The sequence below is a fragment of the Podarcis cretensis genome (assembly GCF_951804945.1).
Source record: "Podarcis cretensis genome assembly, chromosome: 2".
NCBI lineage: Eukaryota > Metazoa > Chordata > Lepidosauria > Squamata > Lacertidae > Podarcis > Podarcis cretensis.
The window spans coordinates 22930060-22955081 of record NC_137171.1 but is presented as its reverse complement, the minus strand read 5'-3'; the positions used below and the strand labels follow the sequence as shown (position 1 = coordinate 22955081).

Genomic DNA, 25022 nt, shown 5'->3' with positions numbered 1-25022 from the left:
GAATCTGTACCACCATTTTAGGACTTATCTGCCTAAATCTTTGGTGTTCTCCTTCGAAACATTAGTAACTAAAGCTGTTGTGTTCTTGCAAATAACAAGTGACAATACATTTTTAACGCAACTCCCCCTACAGCCAGTTTTATCTGGCAAAGAAGCAATGTGTAAAACATTTATGAAATAACAAAAATGCATGCTTTTGTGTGGGCTGTTCATTTCTGAATCATTTTCTTTTATCAGATGCGGTAGAACTCATCTACATTTAAATGAAACCTCGCTGGCATGATCAACCATCCATATGACTGCTTGAAGGGCTGTGGGGAAGGCCTCATTAATACACATAGGGATATACATAATGGATACTATCGGGAAAGAACATTTGAAGTCTCAACATACCTACCTTAGGAAGCATGCAGAACTAGCTCCACCATGTGGAAAAATGAGGCAGCCACCCTGGGTAGCAGGTTTTGATCTCAACTGAAGGGTGAAAAGGTGTTACTTTCCCTTTTTGTATTATTTTGTATATGAAAATAGTATTTTCAGTTCAAAATCTATATGTAGATAGAATGCAAATCTTTGCCCCATCACTTCAGACTAATAAGCTTTTGAAAACATTTTTACAGACTGGCTCAGTGTTGTATTTGTTTTTTGTTTTCTCTATGCAGCTTATTACCGGTGCTCAAGGCACTGCAGACCAACAAAATCTGCGCTCATTGCTGTAAATAATAATTCTAAAACAATATTATTAAAAATAACAATAGCAGTTTAAAAAAAAAAAGAGTTATAACTTGTAATTTAGAAAGGTTAGCCGCAAACCTTTTAAAGCTTAATCTTAGCCAGGGCTTATCCCTACACCTGTTGCTAAAGCCAGAGCTCAGTGCGCAAGATACGATGCAGTAAAGGAAAACATGCCTTTGGGCATGTACCAGTGTTGTGTCATCTTGCTGCTAAGGAACCATAACCATAGTGCTGTAGCTTGGCTTAAGAAGAGCACACATGAGATAGGGCGTGACTTCCTGGAAAGTTGGAAGTCCAGAAATTTGTCGTTTCACACATGGCACACTGAAAGCAATTCCATTAAGGCTGACGTTCTATGTACGCTTACTTGAATGCGATCCTTTACAGTGAAATTCCTAAGCAAACTTGCCCAAGTAGAAGTTGTAAAGCTGCAGTTCTCAAAACTGTTCTGTTACAACCACTCCCATCTATTCAACTAAATCTCAATAATGCTCTTTAGGGACTGGGTTGCAAAGCAATATACTTTGCACTGTGTGTAATCTGCCCAAACCCTCCAAAGAGATTGGGGATTTCTGTTGACATGCAAGTCCTGGTGAGCCATAGTCACCGAACAGCTACCTACAAATCAAGAGGTTCACAGTTTGAATCCTACCTTTGCCCCACTCGCTAGATGGCACCAGGTCTCTCAGCCCCCCTATCTGCAGTATGGTAGCAATCCTGACCTAATTTGCAAAGCTGCCGTAAGGATTACAAGATGACGTACGTGAAACTTGTGAACGCTCACAGCTCTGCTATACAAATCCCAAGTGTCACCGCTCCTTCAAACATCTTCCAACAGGAATATTGCAGAAACAGAACTGAGCAGCAGCAGGTATCGGGATGTTTGAGGGAGGCCTCAGGTTTGTAGGAGAAAAACTTAAAGGAGGGTAAAACTCCTCCCCTCCCCACAGAGAATACAAAAGACATCGGGAAAAGAAAATTGGAAGAGTGATATAATTATCATTATAAAATTCCCCTAATCAGAGCAGGGAAGGGTTTGCTGCAACCCTTAGGAAGGAGGATACAATGAACAGGAATCACAGGTGGCTGAGTAACTATCAGGTTCCAAGAGAAATGGCGCCAACCCAAAAGGTAGCTGCTTCCATGTACCCAGTGGATGCCCTAGGTTTGCAGAAGTCCTTAAGTTTGTGAAGTAAAAGGACGTTAACACAATGCGCCCTGCCTGCTAGGAAGCCTCAGAGTGCCGACAAGAGGAAGGAGATCAAAAGAAACTGGGAGTGAGTCTTTTTTGCTCTTCAAAATATGGCAACATTTATTTATTTATTTATTTATTTATTTAAAAAGTATTTTAAAATTTATCATGGGATAAACTTTCACTTATACAGTGGTACCTCGGGTTACAGATGCTTCAGGTTACAGACGCTTCCAGTTACAGACTCCGCTAACCCAGAAATAGTACCTTGGGTTAAGAACTTTGCTGCAGGATAAGAATAGAAATCGTGGCGCAGCGAGAGGCCCCATTAGCTAAAGTGGTACCTCAGGTTAAGAACAGTTTCAGGTTAAGAACGGGCCTCCGGAACGAATTAAGTTCTTAACCCAAGGTACCACTGTATACCATCAGAGCATGTCATTTGGTGAAAGTTAATTTTTGCAGAATGACCCAGAAAAAAATCTCCTCTGGGGTCTCAGCATCGTGAACGCGGCCGCCAGTCCATTTGGATTTTTTACAAATAACGAGAGTTTGTTGAGGGCCCCAACTCGCTCTTTTCTCTATTATTAATTATTATTAATATTATTATTATTATACTTTATATACCACCCTATACCCGGAGGTCTCAGGGCAGTTCACGGAACAAAATCAAAAATATAAAAACCACAAAATATTTAATCAAAATAAAAACAACAACCCAATAACACCCCCCCAAGAAGCCACATTTTTAAAAGGGCATAGAAGGCTTCATGGCAGGGCCTGGTTAGGGTGCTGTTAAAATGACCATAATTCAAACAGTGAGAATCCCAGACAGAGAAGTTATTGAGGGGTTTTTTTTTGGCAAAGTTGTTGCGTTTTTCAGGGGAAAGCTGTCGTACGTCCGGGTTTTCGCAGCACCACGCGGTTCCGGGGAATCCCGGACGCATGGCAACCCCCATCTGGCCGGCGCTCGCCCCAGTTCCTCGCCGTCTTCTCTTTCCCCAACAGATGGCGCTTTGCACTGTTCCCGCTGCGGAAGCTCACTGTGACTGCGCGACTTTGGTTTTGCGCCGAGCCCGGTTGATTGGCCCCGGTCGATTTCATTCCCGCCCCTTCCTTTTAAAACCAGGAGGTGGAGGCCGCCGCCGCCGCCGCCGTCCTGTGGGCGCAGGCGCACTTCCGCCCTTCTCGTCTCGTGTGGCTCTCAAGATGGCGGCCTTCTGTGAGGAGTTCGCGCTGTGCCCTTTGGCGGGAGCCGGGGTCCCCTCTCAGGGGCCGCTGGGCCTGGAGCAGGATGCGGACCGGGTGCTGCTCACGGACCGAGGCCGGACGGTGACGCTGTATAAGGTAAAGACTCCTTGAGGAGAGGAGAAACAGGGGGCGTTCGGGAGGGGATGCGAGCCCTTTGCCGCTTTCCCCATGTCTTGTTTCAAGTCCCTCAGGCACGATCCCTAGGAATAGTCGCAAAAGAGGGGGGGCCTAGTGGCGAGGACCCCCCTGCGCACCCGGTCGTTTCTTTAGCGCGCAGAAGGTTCCCCCGGGTTCGAGTCCCCGGCATCCCCCGCAGTATTGGATGGCAGGAACGATGGCAAAAGCGAGGACAACCTTCCTGCAGTTTCGCCTTCACCTCCAAAGGCTCCCTCTTCCCTTGTTCCCCAGGACAGACGGATATTAACAACAACAAGATGACATAGGAAAAGACTTGGGTCTCTTTCTGCAATCCCTAGAATTCTCTCTCAAGAAAATCTCAATTTGCTATGGCTCTGTGTATTTAAAAGAGCTGAATCCCCACAAGCACATACCCTAAAGCAGACATAGGCAAACTTGGCCCTCCAGATGTTTTTTGGGACTACAACTCCCATAATCCCTGACCACTGGGGTGGTGATGGGAGTTGTAGTCCCAAAACATCTGGAGGGCCAAGTCTGCCTATGTCTGCCCTACAGTTTTATAAAAAATTACAGTATAGGAAAAGATCAATCCTTATACAGTAGGATCCTTCTTGCAACTATGATTTATAGGGGTTCTCCCAAGCTGGTGTGTGCACTTCTCCTTATGTTTGTATGCATTTTCTTGCAATTTGAGAAAGTGCATACAAGCATATGAAGGAGTGTGCATACCAGCTTGGAAGAACTGCCATAAATCATAGTTGGAAAAAGCACCCTGCTGTATAGTTCTGTAGAAGGATTTATCTTTTTCTAGAATTGTTTATAAAACTATAGGCCATGTGCTTATGGGGTTTCAGCTCTTTTAAATACACAGAGCAATAGCAAATTGAAATTTTCTTGTGTGCATCTTAATAACATGCTAAGGATTTAGTGTCTTAACAGTTGATAAGTTGGATTTTTTTTTTAGGTTTCAGATCAAAAACCACTGGGTTGCTGGTCAGTCAAACAAGGTCAAACAATTACATGTCCTGCTGTGTGTAATGCTGAAACAGGGGAGTTCATTATTGTCCATGATGATAAGGTATGATTTCTTATTAAGGCAAGCATTTGACTGTAGTTATGTGGGAAATTGTTGCATTTGGTATAGTTTTATTGAAGCCATGGTGGTCTTTTAAAAAACTTCCTTTATAGAAGTTGTAGTAGGCAAAACAATTCATGTTTAATCAGTCTGTTTTGAAACTGCATGCTAGTGTGGATGAAAACTTGTTCATATTTTTAGAGTGTGCAATAACTGATTTCTGATAGGGAACTGAGCCTCACAAAGACTGCTATCCTAACAATATTTCAGTCAAAATCAGTAGGATTTATTTCCATAGAAACAAAAATGCATTAAATGTACATTGCAGAAGCCAATGGGATTTTGTAGGTTTACATTTGCAAATTCTGCACATATCAAGAGACTGGCATGGGTCTGTCGTAGTTGTCCTCTCTGCAGCATTCACACACATACCTGAGTGCACACTCATCTATTTTGGAAATCCTGGCTGTGTGTATATCACAGACCATAAAAACTAGTGTATCTTAAATATCCTAACCTGAATTGCTTGTCTAGTCGAGCTTTGAGGTAATACTTTGCAAATAGATATTGCGCCTTTTTAAAATGATGGTTTTTTCAAAAGGTTTTACAGATATGGAAGGAAGATGACAGTAACTTGGATAAAGCTTTTAAAGCAACGGTAAGTGCTGATAACTTGTAATAAAATTGTTTTAGAGCATGGTAATTACCTTGTGCAATCAGTTGATGGCATGAGTTCTCTATATGTTAACACCAGCCTTGCAAATTATGGGTTGGCTCCAGAAAGGTTCTTCTGCAAACCAAAGTGGTCCTTCCCTATCTGTGATCTGGCAGGGGTACCAAGTGGAGCAAGGAAGGAGATTTTCACTGATAAGCACCTCTGGACAAGCTGTTCCGCAGGTTCAGGAGAGAACCTGGAACGGCATGGCAGATGATGTTGGGGCTGCAGGTGAATATTGTCACCTCCTATTGTAGGGAAATGCCATGTGAGCAGAACTCTGCCCATCTGAAGTCTGGATTGCTCTAAAAAATAAAATAATTGTGTCTTTCTAGAACACTATATTTCACCTGTCCTTTCTCCTTCCCGCCTTAGTAAGATAGAGGACCTTTTGCAAATTGTTGAAACAGTCCTTCTACCTAGGGCTAATAACTACTATTGCACAGTAGAAGCTATGCAGTCACTTTAGTTAGTATCTGTGCTTTCAATATCTAGACTTGGATTTTTGTGAATCATCAAAATATTCAACTGAGTAATGACCTTTTGGGGTTTTCTTTTCTCTTTGGGCATAACCAATTTTGCTTTGCTGAAAGAGTTATATTTCAGTGTCAGTCAGAATAGTAATGCAGATGCTGTCACTGAGTTGCTGCAGAATTTCCCAGCTGTTACAGTTGTTTTTACTGTACCGTACCCTTCTTCAAAGGTGTAAATAGCAAATGACAAGAGCCCAGATTCAACTAACTCAGCACCCTTGTGGAAGCTAGCACAAGAGTTTCTGCTAGCACAGTGGACCTACCCTGCTCCAATTCTTCTCCCATATCTGCTGTGAATTGTCAGGAAAACCCCCAGACAAGCATACCTAGTAATATTTAGATCTGTAATTCAGTTGCAACTCATTCCATTGCTCATACCAGTACCTGGAGCAATCAACTTTTTGAGGCCAGCTAGAGTGAATATAATTTTTTGCTGAACATTGCAATATTTATTAACATTTACCATACTTTACCGTGCATAAGACTAGCTTCCCCCCCTTAAAAATCATGCTAAAAAGTGGGTGTCATCTTATACATGGGTAGCGCATAGGGCAGACGTTTGATTGGTTGCTGCCGCGGCTGTCAGCAACTATTGTGTGTGTTATTGGTTGCTGTGTCAATGGGTGGTGTTGAGTGGCTGCTGCTGCAATTGGGCAGGCGATTGGCAGCTTCAGCTGGTGAGGGGACAGACGGGAGGCGGAATATTCTATGCGCGTGGGTGATAATTTTTCGGCATTTCCCCTAAAACAACCCTGGGCAATCCTCCGCAAAAAAAGCTCAACAACTTTTTGCCATCTCCCCCATTTTCTGTAATTTCAGTCCCCAAAAATAGGGGGCGTCTTATAGACGGAAAAGCGGAAAAGTATGGTATTACAAAGATACCTGCACTTTTGTTACCGTTTATATTGCACATTTATATTCCAGACTAAAGTTAAGAGTTTATTTTGCAGTTGTCAGCAGATGTGTATCGGATACATTCTCTGCCTGATACCGAACCCCTGGTCCTGTTCAAAGGTGGTGCTGTCAAGAGTTTAGATGCTTTACTCACAGCCCCTCAGCAAGAAATTGAAAGCGTTGTTTCAGACGAAGTTATTAGGTGAGTGCCACAGTTAATGCAAGCTTTCCAATTCAAAAATTAAGCTATAGATTTGGTGCTGGGTCTCTCTGAATCCCTTAACCTCACTCTGGTACCAGAGCTACCCATCACCTTGTTTCTTTGTAATGCCTTATTCAGTTCATTCTTCCTGCAGGTGAACTATTAAAGTTTCTTAAGTAGGCTTGGGAACTAAGGAATATGGTGAATAAAGGCTCTCTATTTACTCCCCAAAAAGGGGATAGTGCAAAAGCATGACGGATAACTTCATACATTCAAATTTGCATCATACTTTACACTCATAGTTGTGTTGTATTGGCTGTGAACCTTATTTCAAATAATAACCATGTTAGCATGCAATGCTAGACCAAACCATGGCTTAGCATGAATGTATGGACTGCGAGGGAGATGTTCACACCTGCTTTGCTACTCCCTGGTTCTTATAAGCTCTCTCTGGTGCAGAAGCTATGCTTGGGTTAGTGTGTTGTCTGAACCCAGGATTGTGGTTAAGCTCTCTCTTTGATAACAAGCTGTAGCCAATTTTTGAACTTGGCTACAGATGGTGATTTAAGGAGAAGTGAGCTCAACCACTATCCTTGGTTTCGCTTAGATGCCACATGAGACCTAAAGAAGCCACAGAGAAGCAGAAGCATATTTACATGGTCCTAGTAAGCAATAGTTTGGCTTACCATAGTGTGCAAAGTAGGCCATTGTATTAAATATTCTTTGTGGCCATGTTTTTAATTTTAATTGCCCTGTACTAATAATATAACTTATTTTTAGATGGAGTGATGCTTTCTTGGACGTTGGACATCCTGTTGTTACATTTATTACTGAGCAGGTAAGTGATAAATATTGTAAAGTACTGATGCAACAACTTAAAAGTACATTTCCATGTTTAAGTCACAGGTGTGGCATATTGTTTACTATCTTATTTGTTGATGCAGAATACCGTATTTTTCCCTCTATAACACGCAGATTTTTTCTCCTAAAAAGGAAGGGGAAATGTCTGTGTGTGTTATAGAGCGAATGTGTGGTCCCTGGAGCCGAAAAATCAGGCAAAAATCAAATCGCGGCGCTTAACGGAGAAGGGAAAACTGAAAAGAGGAAGTGGATGCTTTCCTGCATTCTGCCTCAGGGTCTTACTGCCCACCCACCTCTGTTTCGTTGCTGTGTTTGCTGAAACGGAACAAAGAGCAGGGAAAGCCCCTCCCCTCCAGGCAAGCAGAGGGGAATTCCTCTCTGTGCTTCTGTGCTGCTGGGGGAGAGGGAGAGAGAGGGGGGAGGGAGAGAGAGGGGGGAGGGGGAGGGAGAGAGAGGGAGGGAGGGAGGGAGAGAGAGAGAGAGAGAGAGAGAGAGAGATAGCTGGCTTGGGTGGGGGGAAACTTTTGCCTTTCTTTCCTCCCTCCCGTTAAATCCCTCTCCTGCATTCTTAGCCAGCTGCTTCTCTGCACACCCCTCTCATGTCCCTTATTTGTTTTTCCTTTGCTCCCCACTTAAAATGTGGTTACAAAGCATAGGTCCACATGGATCCTCAGGATCTTTGCATTGGGTCACCCCAAATTCACCACCAGATCACATAGCATGTCCATGGCTACAGCCTGCCCCCCCAAAATCACGCACCCACTGTTGCCTGGGGCTGCAATGGTGCAAAAACGTGGTTAAAAAGCATGGATCCACATGGATCCTCAGGATCTTTGCATTGGGTCACCCCAAATTCACCATCAGATCACATAGCATGTCCATGGCTACAACCTGCACCAAAAAAATCACGCACCCACTGTTGCCTGGGGCTGCAATGGTGCAAAAACGTGGTTAAAAAGCATGGATCCACATGGATCCTCAGGATCTTTGCATTGGGTCACCCCAAATTCACCATCAGATCGCATAGCATGTCCATGGCTAGAGCCTGCACCAAAAAAATCGCGCACCCACTGTTGCCTGGGGCTGCAATGGTGCAAAAATGTGGTTACAAAGCATGGATCCACAGGGATTCTCAGGATCTTTGCATTGGGTCACCCCAAATTCACCATCAGATCACATAGCATGTCCATGGCTACAGCCTGCACCAAAAAAATCACGCACCCACTGTTGCCTGGGGCTGCAATGGTGCAAAAACGTGGTTACAAAGCATGGATCCACAGGGATACTCAGGATCTTTGCATTGGGTCACCCCAAATTCACCATCAGATCACATGTCTGTGGCCACAGCATGAAGCCCAAAAATGATACATCCACTGTTTCATTCAGAATGTTTTTTCCCTTGTTTTCCTCCTCTAAAAACGATGTGCATGTTATGGTCAGGTGCGTGTTATAGAGCGAAAAATACGGTAAGTCTTAACACTTGAATAAGAATCTTCTACTGCAGGGGGCTACTTACATGCCTAAATTTGGGTACCTCTGTCTCCCCAACAAAGGTGCTCTAACAGATATTTCCAACCTTGGAAACTGAAATATAAATATTTAGATTTATTTTCCATGATAAGCATTTTTAAGTTATTTAAGTTGAACAAGCTTGTAGTAGCAATGGTCACACATAACTGAATCCTGACATATGTGCATTGTGCATATGTATTCCACAGAAATAATAATAATAAAAACATACAGTGACTGATGGAAGGATTGCTCAGGCCTACTAAGAATTAAGTCTCTTCATATGATCCACTATGGAAATGTTACTATGCAGTAGAAGATTAATACAGATGCAATGCTTCTGTGGTGCAGTTTTTATTTGCAGTTCTTGGGATGGTTTGGACAGGATGGGCAATGAATCATTCTCAAACTCAGAAAAAAACTTATTTATTTCAATATTGCAGTACAATAGGTTGTCCAGAATGAACAACAAGAAACTCCTATTTCATTGTGCTTTAGAAAATTCTGCTTTGTAGGGAATGGGGAATACTTTCTTATAAGAGGAATCCTCAAACTTAATGGTGCAAGCATACTATTGCACAGGCATTTGTTCACTGTAACTTGTATTACACAGTCTTTGCTTTTTCGCTTAAATCACAGCTACACAATGATTTGTGGGGAATTACCATTGCAAATGTTTTTTGGGGGCCCCAAATATCTCTTAGGTATATGATATAGTTAATTTCTTCTGTCTAGCTGCAATGTCTTTTTAATGAACCTGGTTATCTGGGAAATGAAAGAACGCCACTCTTTTTCTTCAGGATGGGAATTGCTTCATATATGTTCAGCAGTGTAATCCATGCATCCTTCAGAGGTTTAAACTGGAACAAGGTGGCGAGTCAGCCACACCGCTGGGTTTTGCAGCATACTTGAAAAACAAAGTTGTCACGTTGCTTTGCTTGTGTAAGTATAAGGTATATTCTAATTGTACAGGAGGGGAACCCTGCCTTGATAAAGCGCCGAAGAGCAAGCATCATGTTATTTCCAATCAGTCTTTTGCAATTAAATGTTGCATAAACAGGCATAGTAGTTAATAGTTCTCAACAGTATAATTGTATACTTCTGTGAGGAGCATAGACATTTATGCATATTTACAAATTCAGTACACTGAGACTGCATTCAGATGTAATGTACAAACATGAACTCGGAGCCAAATGCTGCCTCTTCCCACTAAATGGGAGGGGGTTATAAGGTTACAGTTTTTCTGTGCAGTGGTACCTCAGGTTAAGTACTTATTTCGTACCTCTCTTCATTAAAATCCCTCCTCAAAGTGTTTCTATGAGGATATAGCAAATTATTTGTGCTATGAGGATATAGCAAATTATTTGTGCTATACAGTGGGACCTCGGGTTAAGTACTTAATTCGTTCTGGAGGTCCGTACTTAACCTGAAACTGTTCTTAACCTGAAGCACCACTTTAGCTAATGGGGCCTCCTGCTGCTGCTGCGTTGCCGGAGCCCGATTTCTGTTCTCATCCTGAAGCAAAGTTCTTAACCTGAAGCACTATTTCTGGGTTAGCAGAGTCTGTAACCTGAAGCGTATGTAACCTGAGGTACCACTGTATTTATGATAACATTATTTGCTGTTTTAACCACTTGCCAGAATTGCTAAGCCTTTGCACACTTGTAATTGTCAAACCATATCATGCTGCTGTATCCGAATGGGATTTCAAAAACCTAAGACTGTTTCTTAGTTTGGGGTACCTATGCAATCATAAAGCCTTTAGTTGAGGATGGTATGTAGAAACTGGACAGACAGTAGTCCATTGATAACAGAGTATGTAGCTGTGAACAGAAGTCGCAGGGAAGGAGGCTTCCCCAACGCATTAAAATTATCTGACAGGCAATGTGCATGCATTAACTCCTTGGGGGATTTTTGGCAATTGTGCCTGGTATGCATGGGCTACACAGGACCTCCATGGAAGCAGCTGACAGAAATGGAACCATTCCGAACCATGCCTCCTCTTAAGTGATGCCCTGTCTTTTACGGTGATGATTTCTGTATGTCAACTAGTATTTATTAATTCTTAACTATCACGTAACTGAATTCTATTCTTACAGATTCCAACGGATGTGTGTATAAGGTTCTGGTGCCCCTGCAACAGAGTGGCTCTGAAGAAGAGCAATTTTTACAAAAGTCTCTTCTGATCAGACTTCTAGTATCCGGCAGTATTTTAAAAAGCACTTCAATTGCTATTCTCGATAAAGATCATATTGCCATAACAGGATGTTTGGATTCCCCAGATGGCCACGTTAAAGGTAACGTAAATCGCTTCAAAATGCAGCAGCTGGACTAAATCTATTCTGCTTAATTTGTTGACTGTAAACAGGAAGGAAACATCCAAGAAGCACTCTTAAATAAACATTAAACAAATATTGAGCACCTAAAGTCAAGATTCTGTACAACAGCCTGGTGCCTGCCAGATACTTATTGACTGCAACTCCCACTGGTTGTGCTGCCTTGGATTAATAGGAGTTGGAATCCAACAACATCTGGAGAGCTATCATGCAACATAAAATGTAGAATAAAAAGCAACAAGTGTCTGGTCTGCAGGCAGCTAATCTAAAAATGCAGATGCGTAAGAAAGAAGAGCAAGGAAAGACAGCAGAGAAAGATATACAGGCAACTCCCAGTTTGCATGGGGGTTGCGTTCTGGGTCATCATGTGCATAAGCCCACCCGGTTAGGCCCTCTTCTGGGTCTGAAAATGGTGCAAATGTTCATGGAACACTAGCAAAATGGGAGTTGCCTGTACAGTTGATTGTTATTGATCTGTTAAACCATACATGGTAGAGTGATTAATTATACAACTGAAGCTTCACTTTCTCAGAAATAGATTTGCTGAACTGTTTTTGTAAGAGATTAGTAATGACTCTGATTATGAATTGAGACTTACTTTGGCAATGTTTGACAGGATGGTTTTGGTATGTTAATTACTTTGTAGGTCACGTTGCCAAAGTTATCTTACTCAATTTGCAGGCAGCATTCATAACTGAAAGCTTTGCAAATGGTACTCTTGTTTTTCCTATTTGTAGATTGCTTTTCCATATGGAATATAAAATTTCAAACATTACAGGCTTTAAAGGAATTACCACGGGGAACCACTGGACAAGTAAGTTGTGATCAATGTGATCAATCCATTTTCATTTTAATACACTTGTAGCTAGTTTACGGATGCGGGTGGCGCTGTGGGTTAAACCACAGAGCCTAGGACTTGCCGATCAGAAGGCTGGCAGTTTGAATCCCTGCAACGGGGTGAGCTCCCGTTGCTCGGTCCCTGCTCCTGCCAACCTAGCAGTTCGAAAGCATGTCAAAGTGCAAGTAGATAAATAGGTACCGCTCTGGCGGTGTTTCCGTGCGCTGCTCTGGTTCACCAGAAGTGGCTTAGTCCTGCTGGCCACATGACCCGGAAGCTGTACGCCGGCTCCCTCGGCCAATAAAGCAAGATGAGCACTGCAACCCCAGAGTCGGCCACGATTGGACCTAATGGTCAGGGGTCCCTTTACCTTTACCCAACTAGTTTACAATGGAAAACCTTGAACACAACGTATGAAATATGAAAAAAAGAATGCTGAAAAAGGGTATTAGTCAGATTTTAAAATACTCCCTGTTTTTCAGTGCACATATTAGATGTCCTGCAGAGTGCACTGATCCATTGGGTGCATAAGGGGTGCAGCAATCTTTGAAGAGCATATATGTGAATGCAGTGCAAGCCCAGCTGCTTAAGTGCATGTGCAAAACTCCTTCAAGAGCCATTGTCACTTTTTGAATTGGAGACTGACTGATCCAGATCACTGGATATTTCTAAGCTCATCACAGATCTCTTTGAAGGGTGTTGGCTTTGTAAATTGATCAGTAAAGGTAAAGCACAACTGACAGTTAAGTCTAGTCGCAGACAACTCTGGGGTTGCGGTGCTCATCTCGCTTTACTGGCCGAGGGAGGCAGCATTTGTCCACAGACAATTTTTTCTAGGTCATGTGGCTTCATGACTAAGCTGCTTCTGGTGCAACGGAACACCGAAACCGGAGCAGCGCATGGAAATCCCGTTTACCTTCCCGCCAGAGCGGTACCTATTTATCTACTTGCACTTTTTGGCATGTTTTTGAACTGCTAGGTTGGCAGGAGCTGAGACTGAGCAATGGTTATGGGGATTTGAACTGCTGACCTGATCGGTGAGCCCAAGAGGCTCAGTGGTTTAGACCACAGTGCCACCCACGTCCCTAAATTGATCAGTAGTTTGCAATTAATCTTCTACAGATCTGGCAATAAGAGTAAATCTTTGTAAGTGTGCCCCATTGCTCATTTATCTATCTATCTATCTATCTATATATAGATGACAAAACTGTTACCTTTCAGAAGAAATTAGAAAGCTCAAAAGATCTGTAGCATTTAAGGGAGTGTTTGTGTTGTGAGTATACTGCACTATTTCACTTTCTACTTGCTAATTGTTTGTATTTAATGTTTCCTAGTGTTGGTGTTACGGAGACAAACTCTTCATAACACATGGTAACGAATTAACAGTAATACTGTATAAGTGTGAAACATCTTCCTTGGCTGCTGCTGTTGGGAAAGTTAAGGATACACAAACATCAGGTAGGGCTTAATTATAAAGCTTATATTTACATTCACATAATCCTCTTTTGGAAATGCCTTTAGAAAACTACATGTAAAAAATGCCCATCTTAAGCTGCTTATCCTATTAGAAGGCATTGTACTAAGATTTTTCAGTTTACAAATTGGATTTTAATATTCACAAATACTCTCATTTGTATTGTCCAATTCTCTGGATTTTAGATGGTATGTTGAAAAGTATATTTAGTGTTTTTGCTTTACCTTAATTTATTATGATTAAATTCAGTTAGACATTCAATATGGTAAACTCATAACAATAGCATATTTTGACATCCAAACCCACGCATTACAAAAGCCAAGTTCTTGTCCGGTATAATTTTTATAGAAATCTTTCTTTGGTCATTTGTGCATAACAATAATAGGTTTCACTCTTTAATGTGATAATCTATATTACTTTTTCCAGAAATGAAGATTATACCTGCAGATTGGAACATGCTTCAAGAAGATGATCTGATAGGTACAAAGCCAGATCAGCCTGCTAAGTGTGAATCTAATAGGCTGGTATGTTGGTTTCATAGTCACTATTCAATCTTCCTTTTGCTATATCCATTTCACTATTTATTAAACTCTTTAGATAGATGGATAAAATAGCATTTTCAACAAAAAGGCAAACCATTTTAAGGAATCCGTACAAGATACCAAAATTCCTTAAGTATCCTTGGTTTCTGTGCAATACAGCCAGAACGTTAATAGGCAATGCAAAGCAGGGAGTTCCAATTATTACGAAAAGAAACTCAGCTATTGAATTTAAGGGAATTGTAGTCCAGCTTTTAACGATGAAGTTTAACCTCTCTGATCTGCATAATGGTTGCAGTTGAAATTGGGAAATGTTAGTCCACTCTTTGGTTTTTGGAAGATTTTCACTTGAATACTTGGGGTTTAATCCAGATTAAGCTTTTGCAGTCTGATCTTATAGTCATGAATAACTTTTCACATCACTTGATTACAAATTGATCTTAAATAGTTACCTTGTTTCCGGGGGGCGGGGGGGGGGGGGGCGGGGAGCACAAAATATTAGTCCTGAAAGCATTTGCTAAATTGTACTAGGGGGGGATCAAGCTCTAGCAGGGTGCACTAATCACCTATTTCCCCCTTTCTTCGGTGCCATAGAATCATAGAATGTAGAGTTGCAAGAGATCACGGGGGTCATCTAATCCAACCCCCTTCAGTGCAGGAATATTTAGCCCAACGTTCCTCTAAACTCATTACACTATTCCAGAGGATCCTCCAACCCTGTGCAACAGCTTTTCAGGCAGCTCCATGGGGCTCCACAGGAAGAATCAGTAAAAAAATCCTATTCCATTTGCTTCCTCTCCCCCCCCCCCCCATTTTACAAACATGGTGGTTTGACAGTGGGTCATCAAGTTGCATACCCATCCCTATTTATTTTGATAAAAAATATTTTTTAAAAAAATCTCTGTGGATTTATGACTTCAGCAAAGATATTCCTAGCTGCCAGCAAACAAATTGGTAAGCATGTATGTCATATTAAAGTAAAAAAGGAATTACTAATAAATGCTTTCCAGAAAATTAGTTGTATTGGACCATTGTACTAAAAAAAAATATATCTTTCTTACCTAAGTTTGGGTGAACTTCAAGGCAGACTTGCATAGGATTGGGAAAGCTAATTCACTACTGAAACAGGGTGCTCTTTATTCTGGATTAGTTAATCCAGAACATTTTTTTAACTCTACCACCACCCACTGCTAGAAGGTGACCTTAGACAAATTGTCCTTTAGAAATTGTGGCTCTCGGCAGGAACAAAGATCATGTTCTAAAATCTGCATATTGAAATATTTTTCATAATCTTGGATTTCTCTCTCTACCTCGTCTAAAAAGATCAAAACTGATGCTTGCATATCTCTTTCCTTTATTAAATTATTAACCTGTTTTGTCCTTAAAACATTTTTGTTTTGGTGATCAAAAGAGAATATAACTACCAGTGAATTGAATCTGCTGGCAGAATTTCTAAAACTAGTTGTAATTGGTCCAGGATACGTGTTACCATTGGCTGTTCTTTTTCTTTAACTGTCATGGAACTTTAATTATCAAAGAATCTTACTATGCATGTTTAAATACTTGCAGTTGAGGTCAAGAAAGAGCATGGATGCAAAAACTCAACTGGAGACTCTGACAATGGAACAGCTGCTTTTAATTATCAAGGTAAATATAATAATTTATTATTTATACCACACCCATAAGAAAAACACTTAGGAAAGGTGGAGTGTTTGGGTAGAGAACAAGATGTCACTTATGCTTTAACTAGAAAAAATGGTATCAGAAAATATGGTATACAGATGCACAATATTAAAAAATATGTATACTAACTTCTTAAAAAAGAAATTAGCAAATTTCTTTTTTCCATCAGACTTTTAAATTGAACTCTGACTTTCAGTTTGAACTTGTTTTAAGTCTTACCAAATTGGGTCTCTTGTACATAGCTCAGATCACTGTGATTAAGCACTATGATTAAACCAAATTTAAAATATTGGTCCTTCAAGTGTTACAGTAACTGTTGGTTGATATTGTGAGAGCAATTGGACACCTTTGTGGGGTTTTATCAGCCAAGTAATTATATGGCAAAGCTAGAATCCCACTGAAATATAGAGCTGTATTTACAAAGTAGAATTGGAGATTTTACATAAAATTTATTCTAACAGAGCTTGCATTCAGGGGCGGAGGGGGGGTGCCCCAGGTGTCAACACTGAGGGGGGTGACAAAATGCTGGGCGACACTCACCTTGGGCCTGCAGAACGCCCGAGCCACACATCTCTCCTGGGGGTGACGTGGTGGCTTCTGCGCCTGCAGACTCCGGGCTGCCCCAAACGGTCCGCCCACTGCTTCCCCCCTTAGCTGTAGGGTGGCTGAGTGGCAGGGGGCAGGCAGACTCCTCGGAGGCCCCAAGGAGCGTCCTGCCCCGGCTGGTCCCACCCCATGGGCAGCTGGTCCTGCTCCGCAGGTGCAGGACATGCACGCTGTCCCAGGTGCCTGATTGGCCTGCTCTGCCGCTGCTTCCATTAGCTTGCTTATAACTTCATTTATGTAGGACAGGAATGGGAGAAGAGGGAGGCAGCTACTTTTGTTTGCTCCAAGTACCCACATGGCTGCTCATTCACATGAAGCCACATGTCGGTATAACATGTGCAGACTAAACCAATGAATCGTCTCACCGCTGATCAAACAAACAATACAGTGGTGCCCCGCAAGACGAACGCCTCGCAAGACGGAAAACCCGTTACACGAAAGGGTTTTCCGTTTTGGGGGTGCTTCGCAAAACGAATTTCCTATGGGCTTGCTTCGCAAGACGAAAATGTCTTGCGAGTTCCTGCGGGTTTTTTTTCATTCCCCCCCCCCCTTTTTCTAAGCCGCTTATCCGATAAGCTGCTAAGCCGCCAATAGCGCTAATCCGCTAAGCCGTCAGTGGGCTTGCTTTGCAAGACGAAAAAACCGCTAGACGAAGAGAATCGCGGCACGGATTCTTTTCGTCTTGCAAGGCACCACTGTAGTTTGTTTTCCAGCTCCTCTTCCCTCATGCCTTTTGTAGCTTGATGAGCATCAGGGCTGGGGTACCAAACAAATCATATAACTCCATGCCGCAGTTGAAACAAACCACAGTTCATAAACCAGCAGCAAACCATACCTTCAGAGCATGGTTTGTTGGCAGTAAACAAACTATAGTTAAGCTGTTGGGCAGGGTTTCAATTAGACAGTGATTTAATAAACCATGGTTTATACTCCCATCTTTCAACTTTAGCAAAACTAAACCTGGTTTCCTGTGCTTTTTAGCAATGTAAATGTGTGACTGAACTAGATTAGCAATTTTTCATTCCTCTTTGCTAAACTGAAATAACAACTGAAACCTTGACCCAACATGGTGCCCTCCAGAGTTCCTGGTCAGGGGTGCCAACTTGAATAAATATTGTGGGGGCCCAGGTAAGCTCTGTCCTGCATAATTGATCACATGATGCAGAGCACACATTCCATTTGAAAGGAAATGCTCATCAACTTTGTTGAGGCCCAGCCCCCACTAATATTGTGGGGGCCGAAGCCCCCACGGCCCCTAGGAGTTGGCTCCTATGTTCCTGGTAGTTCTCACAACCAGCACAGTTGTGCTGGGTGACAGATATTTTTGCAAGTAGTAAGCAACTGTTCTAAATCACCTTTCTACCTAGGGGGCAATGCTTATCAAAAAGTTCTCATTTAAAAATTAAAGCAGGTGCAAATGTTTGCTATTGAATCCAATGTTCTAGTAGTGTTTTCATTCATGTTAAGACAGTATTGCTGAAAAATCTTATGATTTAGAGCCTGAGTACTATAAGGGGAGGGGAAGCCTCATGCAGGGAGGTTTTCCCATCCCCTCCTCCACCCATATACCATGGCATTCCTTGCCATCATCATCAGAAAGAACTCCTGTGACACATCCAGGCATCTAAAGGCAGTGCTTTTGTTTCTTACAAAACATTCTCATGTAGGTTTCGGCTGCAGTCTTATGCATTCACATGCGAGTAAGACTCATTGAACTTAACGGGATCGACTTCTGAGTAGTTATGCGTAGGATTGCACAGTTAATGGATTAAAACTCATAGGGCGACCAAGATTACTTTTAATTACTTTGGCTAGTTAAAGCTGGTTTTCTGGGACTGTTGAACAAAATACTCTCTTTCAGGATTCTTCTCAGAATGTAATTGAAGAAAAGCTGAAGACATTTTTCTCCAGTACTCAGATACCAGACTTTCAAGCATCAGTTGGATGCGTACTATCTGCTCTTGTGAACAGGTGTAAAAGAGAGTCCTCATTTTACCCTCAGAATTGCCTGGTGCAAATTATCCAGACACAAGGCCTCTCTTACAGGTGAGCTAGTATTTATTTTATAATAAGATAAAAAGGTAAAGGAACCCTGAACGGTTAAGTCCAGTCAAAAGCGACTATGGGGTGCGGCACTCATCTTGCTTCAGGCCAAGGGAGCCGGCATTTGTCCGCAGACAGCTTTCTGGGTCATGTGGCCAGCATGAGAAACTGCTTCTGGCGCAACAGAACACCATGACCGAAGCCAGAGCACACAGAAACGCCATTTACCTTTCCGCCACAGTGGTACCTATTTATCTACTTGCACTGACATGTTTTCAAACTGCTAGGTTGGCAGAAGCTGGGACAGAGCAATGGAGGCTCACCCCACTGTGGGGATTTGAACCACCGACCTTCCGATTGGCAAGCCCAAGAGGCTCGGTGGTTTGGACCACAGTTCCACCCGCATCTCTCTTATTTTGGACCACAGTTCCACCCGCATCTCTCTTATTTTATAATGAAATTTAAGGAACTGGAATCCTTCAGGAACTTTGAGAATAGTGGCTTATCAGAAACTGATTTCTTGTGAACCTGTGGTGCTCCCAGAAACCTGAAATATTTTTGTGGATAAAAGTTAATATTTAACTAATTGCAATTATATCCAGAGATGTAACTGTTTACCCTTTTGTTCAAGTATGTGCCCAGATCTAATGGCAGTTGCCTTGGAGAAAACAGATGTACACTTGTTACAACTATGTCTCCAGCAGTTTCCTGACATCCCTGAAGCAATTACCTGTGCTTGCCTGAGGACTTTCCTAAGGTCAGTATCAAGCAATTTATTATACATTTTTATTGATAATGCTTGCAATTGTTTGCTTTGAAGTACTATTTTTTCTCATCAAATTACTTTGTGGGTAATAAAGGAACTTCAGAGACACCATGGTGTATGGACACTAGCCTACCACTTTGGCAAGAAGTAGAAATGACATGTATTTTACCCTCTTTAATTCCCTTGTGTATGAGAGCTGTTCATAATGAACTCCATTGCAGTTATCAGATGAGATTTCCATTGTTTTAGAGACATTTTCATTTAGAAAATGCTGAATCATCTTCTTTTTTAATTGACTGCAGTCAGAAAAGGTTAGTATATGAAATCAGGGAGAGTAAATTAACTACCTGATGACTTTAGGCATTCTCCAAATGCGCAGTCATCTCTAAAATGCAATTTTGTGTGTTATGGGATGTTGTGTTATGGGAGGCTGAAGGCAGCCCTGTTTAGGGAAGCTTTTAATGTTTAACAGACCACTGTATTTTAATACTTTGTTGGAAGCCACCCAGAGTGGCTGGGGAAGCCCAGCCAGATGGGCGGGCTATAAATAATATTATTATTATTATTATTATTAATCAACCAACACAAATTGAATGTAGAGACTTCTCTAGACATGCATGGAAAGGCATGTTCTTCTGTCCATCTTAAACCCAGATAGTAGTTATTGATGTTGTTATGAAATGTCAATTTCAGAAATTTCTTATAAAATGCCGTTTTAAACTAATATCAGCATCTGGGGACTTTTCTTTTTCTTCCTAGCATTGCTGATGACCGCCTTGAAGAAATGAATGTGAATTTAGATTCTGTAGCAGGTTGTGTTGATACTGCGCACAACAACAGAATGGGAAGGCAGTCTAAAGTTCTACAGAACGGCTTCAATTCTGAGCTCCCGGAAGAAGACATCTGCGACAAACCGTTAACTCAGAAATCTTACATGACATACACAGGAGAAATATGCCCTGTTGGACCACAGAAGGCAATGTTGCTGTATCCTTTCCACAATAAATATAGTTGTTCTTAACAGATGCGGAACGGTTATGTGGCACCTGTGGCGCATTGTTCCACTATGTTGGAACCTCATTTCTTGGAGATTTAACAATTGTGAAGGAATGGTGAAGGTGATATTTTGCTGCACCATCCCCAGTGCACCCTGAAGAACTGCTTCAGAGAACAAGGTGCGGTGGGGGGCTGTATGGGGAATCAGCAGTTTGCTGCCTCCTCCACTCCTTCCTTCACTGAGAGCTTCTGTTGAACCTTGGTCCCTTCCTTGGCAGAAGGATCCCTTCAACTTGCAGAAAGAAGACTGCAGTTCTAACCTATTTTGTTAGCCTTTTAAGAAACTGCTTTCTTTTTCAAAGATGTTGCTCTTAAAAAATTTGGGGGGTAGACTGGGATACAATAAAAATCTTAATGTAACATTGGTCCTTGACCCTATTACCTGAATCTTATGCAGAAACACCATTCTTCGTTCAGCATACAGTGAGACATTTCTTTTGCCTCATCTGAAAGATCTCTCAGCTGAGCAAGTCATTGTAAGTAGCGACTCCTCTCTTGACTGTTTCTAGATATTATTGTTGATTACATATTTGTTCTTTGAGCATCTTATGGCTTTTAGAGAAATTATCAATGAACTTTTTCAGTTATGAAATCCATATCTAAATATCACATATCTACCGTATTTTTCGCCCTATAGGACGCACCGGCCCATAGGACGCACCTAGATTTTTTTTTGGGGGGGGGAAATAAAGGGAAAAAAATTTATATGACCCCAGCCCCCAGAACGGGAGCCAGAGTGATGCCAAAGCGCGCAGCTTCGGCATCGCTCTGGGGGCGGGCGAAGCCCGAACTTCCCCAGCCCCCAGAACGGGTCCCGGGAGTGCAGGCAGCTCTGCGCAACCCTCGGGAGCCCGGCGCGGCTTCGCGCTGGGCTCCAGGGGGTTGTGCGGAGCTGCGCGGAGCCCGGGAGTGCAGGCAGCTCTGCGCAACCCTTGGGCTCCCTAGGGTTGCGCAGAGCTTCCTGAAGCCTGGAGAGCGAGAGGGGTCGGTGAGCACTGACACCTCTCGCTCTCCAGGCTTCAGCGAAAGCCTGTATTCGCCCCATAGGACGCACACACATTTTCCCTTCATTTTTGGAGGGGAAAAGGTGCGTCCTATAGGGCGAAAAATATGGTAAATCCATGTTGATTATTACTGTGATAAATTGATAAGTATCCACTGAAAGATATTTCATCCCACACTGGTTCTGTAGAACCTCCTCGGCCTCTGCTAGTGATAGTTTTAAACTTCAGGTATAATGTTAGTGTAAGCTTCTGGATGTGTTCATGATTAAATTTGTTGCACTTACGCAGATTATTATATATTATATAAATTAGAAAGGGAGGGTAGAATTACTGCATGACATTGGTCAGATTAGACTGAGGACCTTCAGAAGTTTCACTTTTATGCAAGTTGCTACAGGCCTGATGTAGATTTGTTATGTCTGAATCTGAAATCAATATAGGAAGGCAGGCTTGCTTTGCGTTTTATATTTGTTTCTGCATGGAAAAAGTCAGCATAGATTGGTAATATAGTGAGATCCCTGAATTGAGTTGTAGAAAGAAAATTGAGACAAGTATTTTTTTTAATGAATACTCGTTTGCAAGTATATTAAAAATTCTGTACTGCATATACTTAAATTTGAACTACTACTTTTAAATGATATATTTTTCTTCCTAGTTATTTCTCCGGTATCTGCAGTATCTGTACATGAAGTGCAATGAAGAGGCTGCTGCAGACCTTCCTGTAATATTTTGTCTGTCCATAAACCAGGTAAGGGACAGGTGGGAATTAAATTCATCATTGTTCTTGTGAGTTATCAGCATCTGTGTCAACTCAAGATGTCTGCTTCATTGAAAGGACTTGATCTGCATGTGCACTCCTCTGTGTATTCAGAGTCCGTTTCAGCCCAATGGTAAACATAACTCTTCAATTAATGTTTATTCTAAAAGTGAGCATTGGGCTCTTATGGCAGAAATTGTTTTATAGGATCCTTGGTTCCTTTTTTCATGGTTAAAGAAAAATATGCTTCCCTCCTCCAGTTGCTCATGGTGCAGTGACAGAAGGATTGTTAACACACATGATGTGGTATTGATCTGTTTCCCAATTTTGAATGATGTTATTGCCCTAGCTAACTTGGTTTGGGAAACAGATCTGAAAGTTTACAAGATAGCATTGATAGGATCCCTTACAATGGGATAGAATCATACAGTGAGACAGGGAAGTACTTGCTGGTCTGTGACTTTCATGATTGCCTTGGAGATTCTGCTCCTATAAGCAGTTGCTTAGCTATGCCTGCATTACACACTGTTATTTGCAGAATCATTGTTGAAATATGACGGTTTCAACTCCCTCCCACTCGGCAGCCAAGGTTGTTTTAAATTTAAATGTGCTACATGTACATTTCTTGCCAAAAGTGTGGCAAGGAAGCTTTTATATTATACAGATATTATTTCCTGAGTGTTAGTCTCTTGCATAAAAGCTAAGCAAGTCTTGTGGTACCGTTAAAACATTGGGTTGTGCTCAGCTAAGTCCTACCCATTAGCCCTATTGAAATTAATTTTGGGTGGGACCATCATTGAATCCAATTTCAAGAAATCTATAATGGCATAAGCTTTTGTAGACTACAACCCACTTCATCATATGCATGACTGTACAGAAATGACTATCTTCTGTAAAATATCGTTATTTTCCATTTCAGTGCAGAGAATTGCATCTGAAGGCTGCATGAACAGAATTTTCCTGCCTCTCCTCCCACCAACTTCCGTACTCCCTAAATGTGCAGGAGCTTTAGAGGGTCCCCCAAATCTGCTCAGAAAACTTGAGGGGGGGGGCAAGGAATGGAGGGCTAGATTAAAATCAGAAGCCCCATTGCACAAAAGGAAATTGATTCTGCTCACAGATGGGCACATGTCACTCAATAAAATTATAAGGCAGTGGAATTCTGTCTAATAATTGGTGCTGACTTTCTCATGCATGTGCTGAAGGTTGAGGTATCACTAGCTTACACTTGTCTATCACTGGTTTAATTTTCAGATCATGGACTGGATATGCCTTCTCCTAGATGCTCACTTTACAGTTATTGTGATGTTGCCAGAAGCAAGAGAATTACTTTCTAAGCTGCACAAGTTTGTTAGAGCCCAAGTAAGTTTCCCTTCCTTTTGAAATTGCAGCACCAGAAGCACAGGTTGAACGTTGTAGGTGGTGATACCAAACCGAGCTTCCTTTTGAAAACTACAAATGTTATCCTTTGTTTGATATCACACGCTGCCCTTTTGCATGAAGGCAACAGTAGTGTCACTTGTGGGAATAAAAGCAATGTTTATAAAGGGCTGGCAGAAAATACGAACAAGTCTTATTTGTTTCCCTCTTTTAGGTACGTTTTTACTCAGAACTCAACAAGATTGAAGGAAGCCTGAGGCATTTGCAAAGGATACAGAACCCAGATGATGTGGGCTTATATTCCATTGAAGTTCTGAAACTTGTATGAATAAGGCACATGTTTCTCATAAAATTATTGTTACGAATCTACTGTGGACATTTTTCTCCCTCTTTGCATTCCGGCTCATCTGTTCTACCTTGTAAAAGCTTATTAATACCAGAATTCTCATTGGTGAACTGTACTGATACCCCTTCAAGGCCATCTTTTCTAACTTGGTGCCTTCCAGATGTTTTGGACTGGGGCAGATGGGATTTGAAGCCTTTGATATCTGGAGGGCACCAGGATGGCAGAGGCTGCTGTAAGTTACAACATCCAACCTGAATATCATGTATATATGTATAAACCATAGCTAAGATCCACTTTAAGATCCACTAAAGACAAGAGGGTGTCATTAGGAAAGCAACATGCATTTCTCAAAAGAGGTCTTAGCTTGTTTACACTTAGTCTTGTAGACTTAACACTAACACTAACACAGGAAAAGTAAATCACAACAGCAAAGGTCATACCTAATATAAACGTTGTAGGTAAATTGTGTCAGGAGCTTGAAAGTACAGTGGTACCTCTGGTTACATACTTAATTCGTTCTGGAGGTCTGTTCTTAACCTGAAACCTGAAGCACCACTTTAGCTAATGGGGCCTGCCGCTGCAGGATTTCTGTTCTCATCTTGAAGCAAAGTTCTTAACCTGAGGTAATATTTCTGGGTTAGCAGAGTATGTAACCTGAAGCGTATGTAACCCAAGGTATCACTGCACTGCATGCATAATACATAATACACACAATACAGTTTAGAGATAACTCTAGCTCCTAAAACCTGCTAAAGAAAGTCTTGTAAACCATGAAACTTCATACTTTAGGTAGAGTCTCCCACAAGGAAAACTCAGTTGAAAGAAGTATTACAAAAAAAGTTTCAGTCCATGCCTTAATTGGTCAAGCTTCCATGCTGATACATTGTTCAATAGGGCATGCCTAACAAACCAGGAAAGAGCTATTGGGCTTCTCAGGGGAAAGATGCTCCTGAAAACATAATTTTCAGCTCTGTACACCAGAACTGGTATTGTGAATTACTTGGGAACAAAAAGCGCACGAGCTGGTGTTATTTTTCTGCCCGCACGAGGGAATAGAAGATGATACAGAAGCCACATGCAGCACTAGGTCAA

The 25022-nt window shown here is 41.8% G+C and overlaps 1 protein-coding gene across 1 annotated transcript; it reads left to right on the top strand.

Annotated features, from left to right (window-relative positions):
• The first annotated feature begins 2854 nt into the window (after positions 1-2854).
• NOL11 (nucleolar protein 11) lies at positions 2855-23949 on the top strand. Its single transcript, XM_079965406.1, has 18 exons — positions 2855-3271; positions 4278-4391; positions 4990-5046; positions 6587-6732; positions 7513-7570; positions 9903-10044; positions 11202-11399; positions 12176-12252; positions 13611-13734; positions 14177-14274; positions 15859-15936; positions 18440-18624; positions 19253-19378; positions 20147-20374; positions 20841-20919; positions 22103-22195; positions 23459-23566; positions 23799-23949. The coding sequence occupies exons 1-18, from the start codon at positions 2870-2872 to the stop codon at positions 23910-23912; spliced, it is 2427 nt and encodes an 808-aa protein (XP_079821532.1). The 5' UTR covers positions 2855-2869; the 3' UTR covers positions 23913-23949.
• Positions 23950-25022: the final 1073 nt, after the last annotated feature.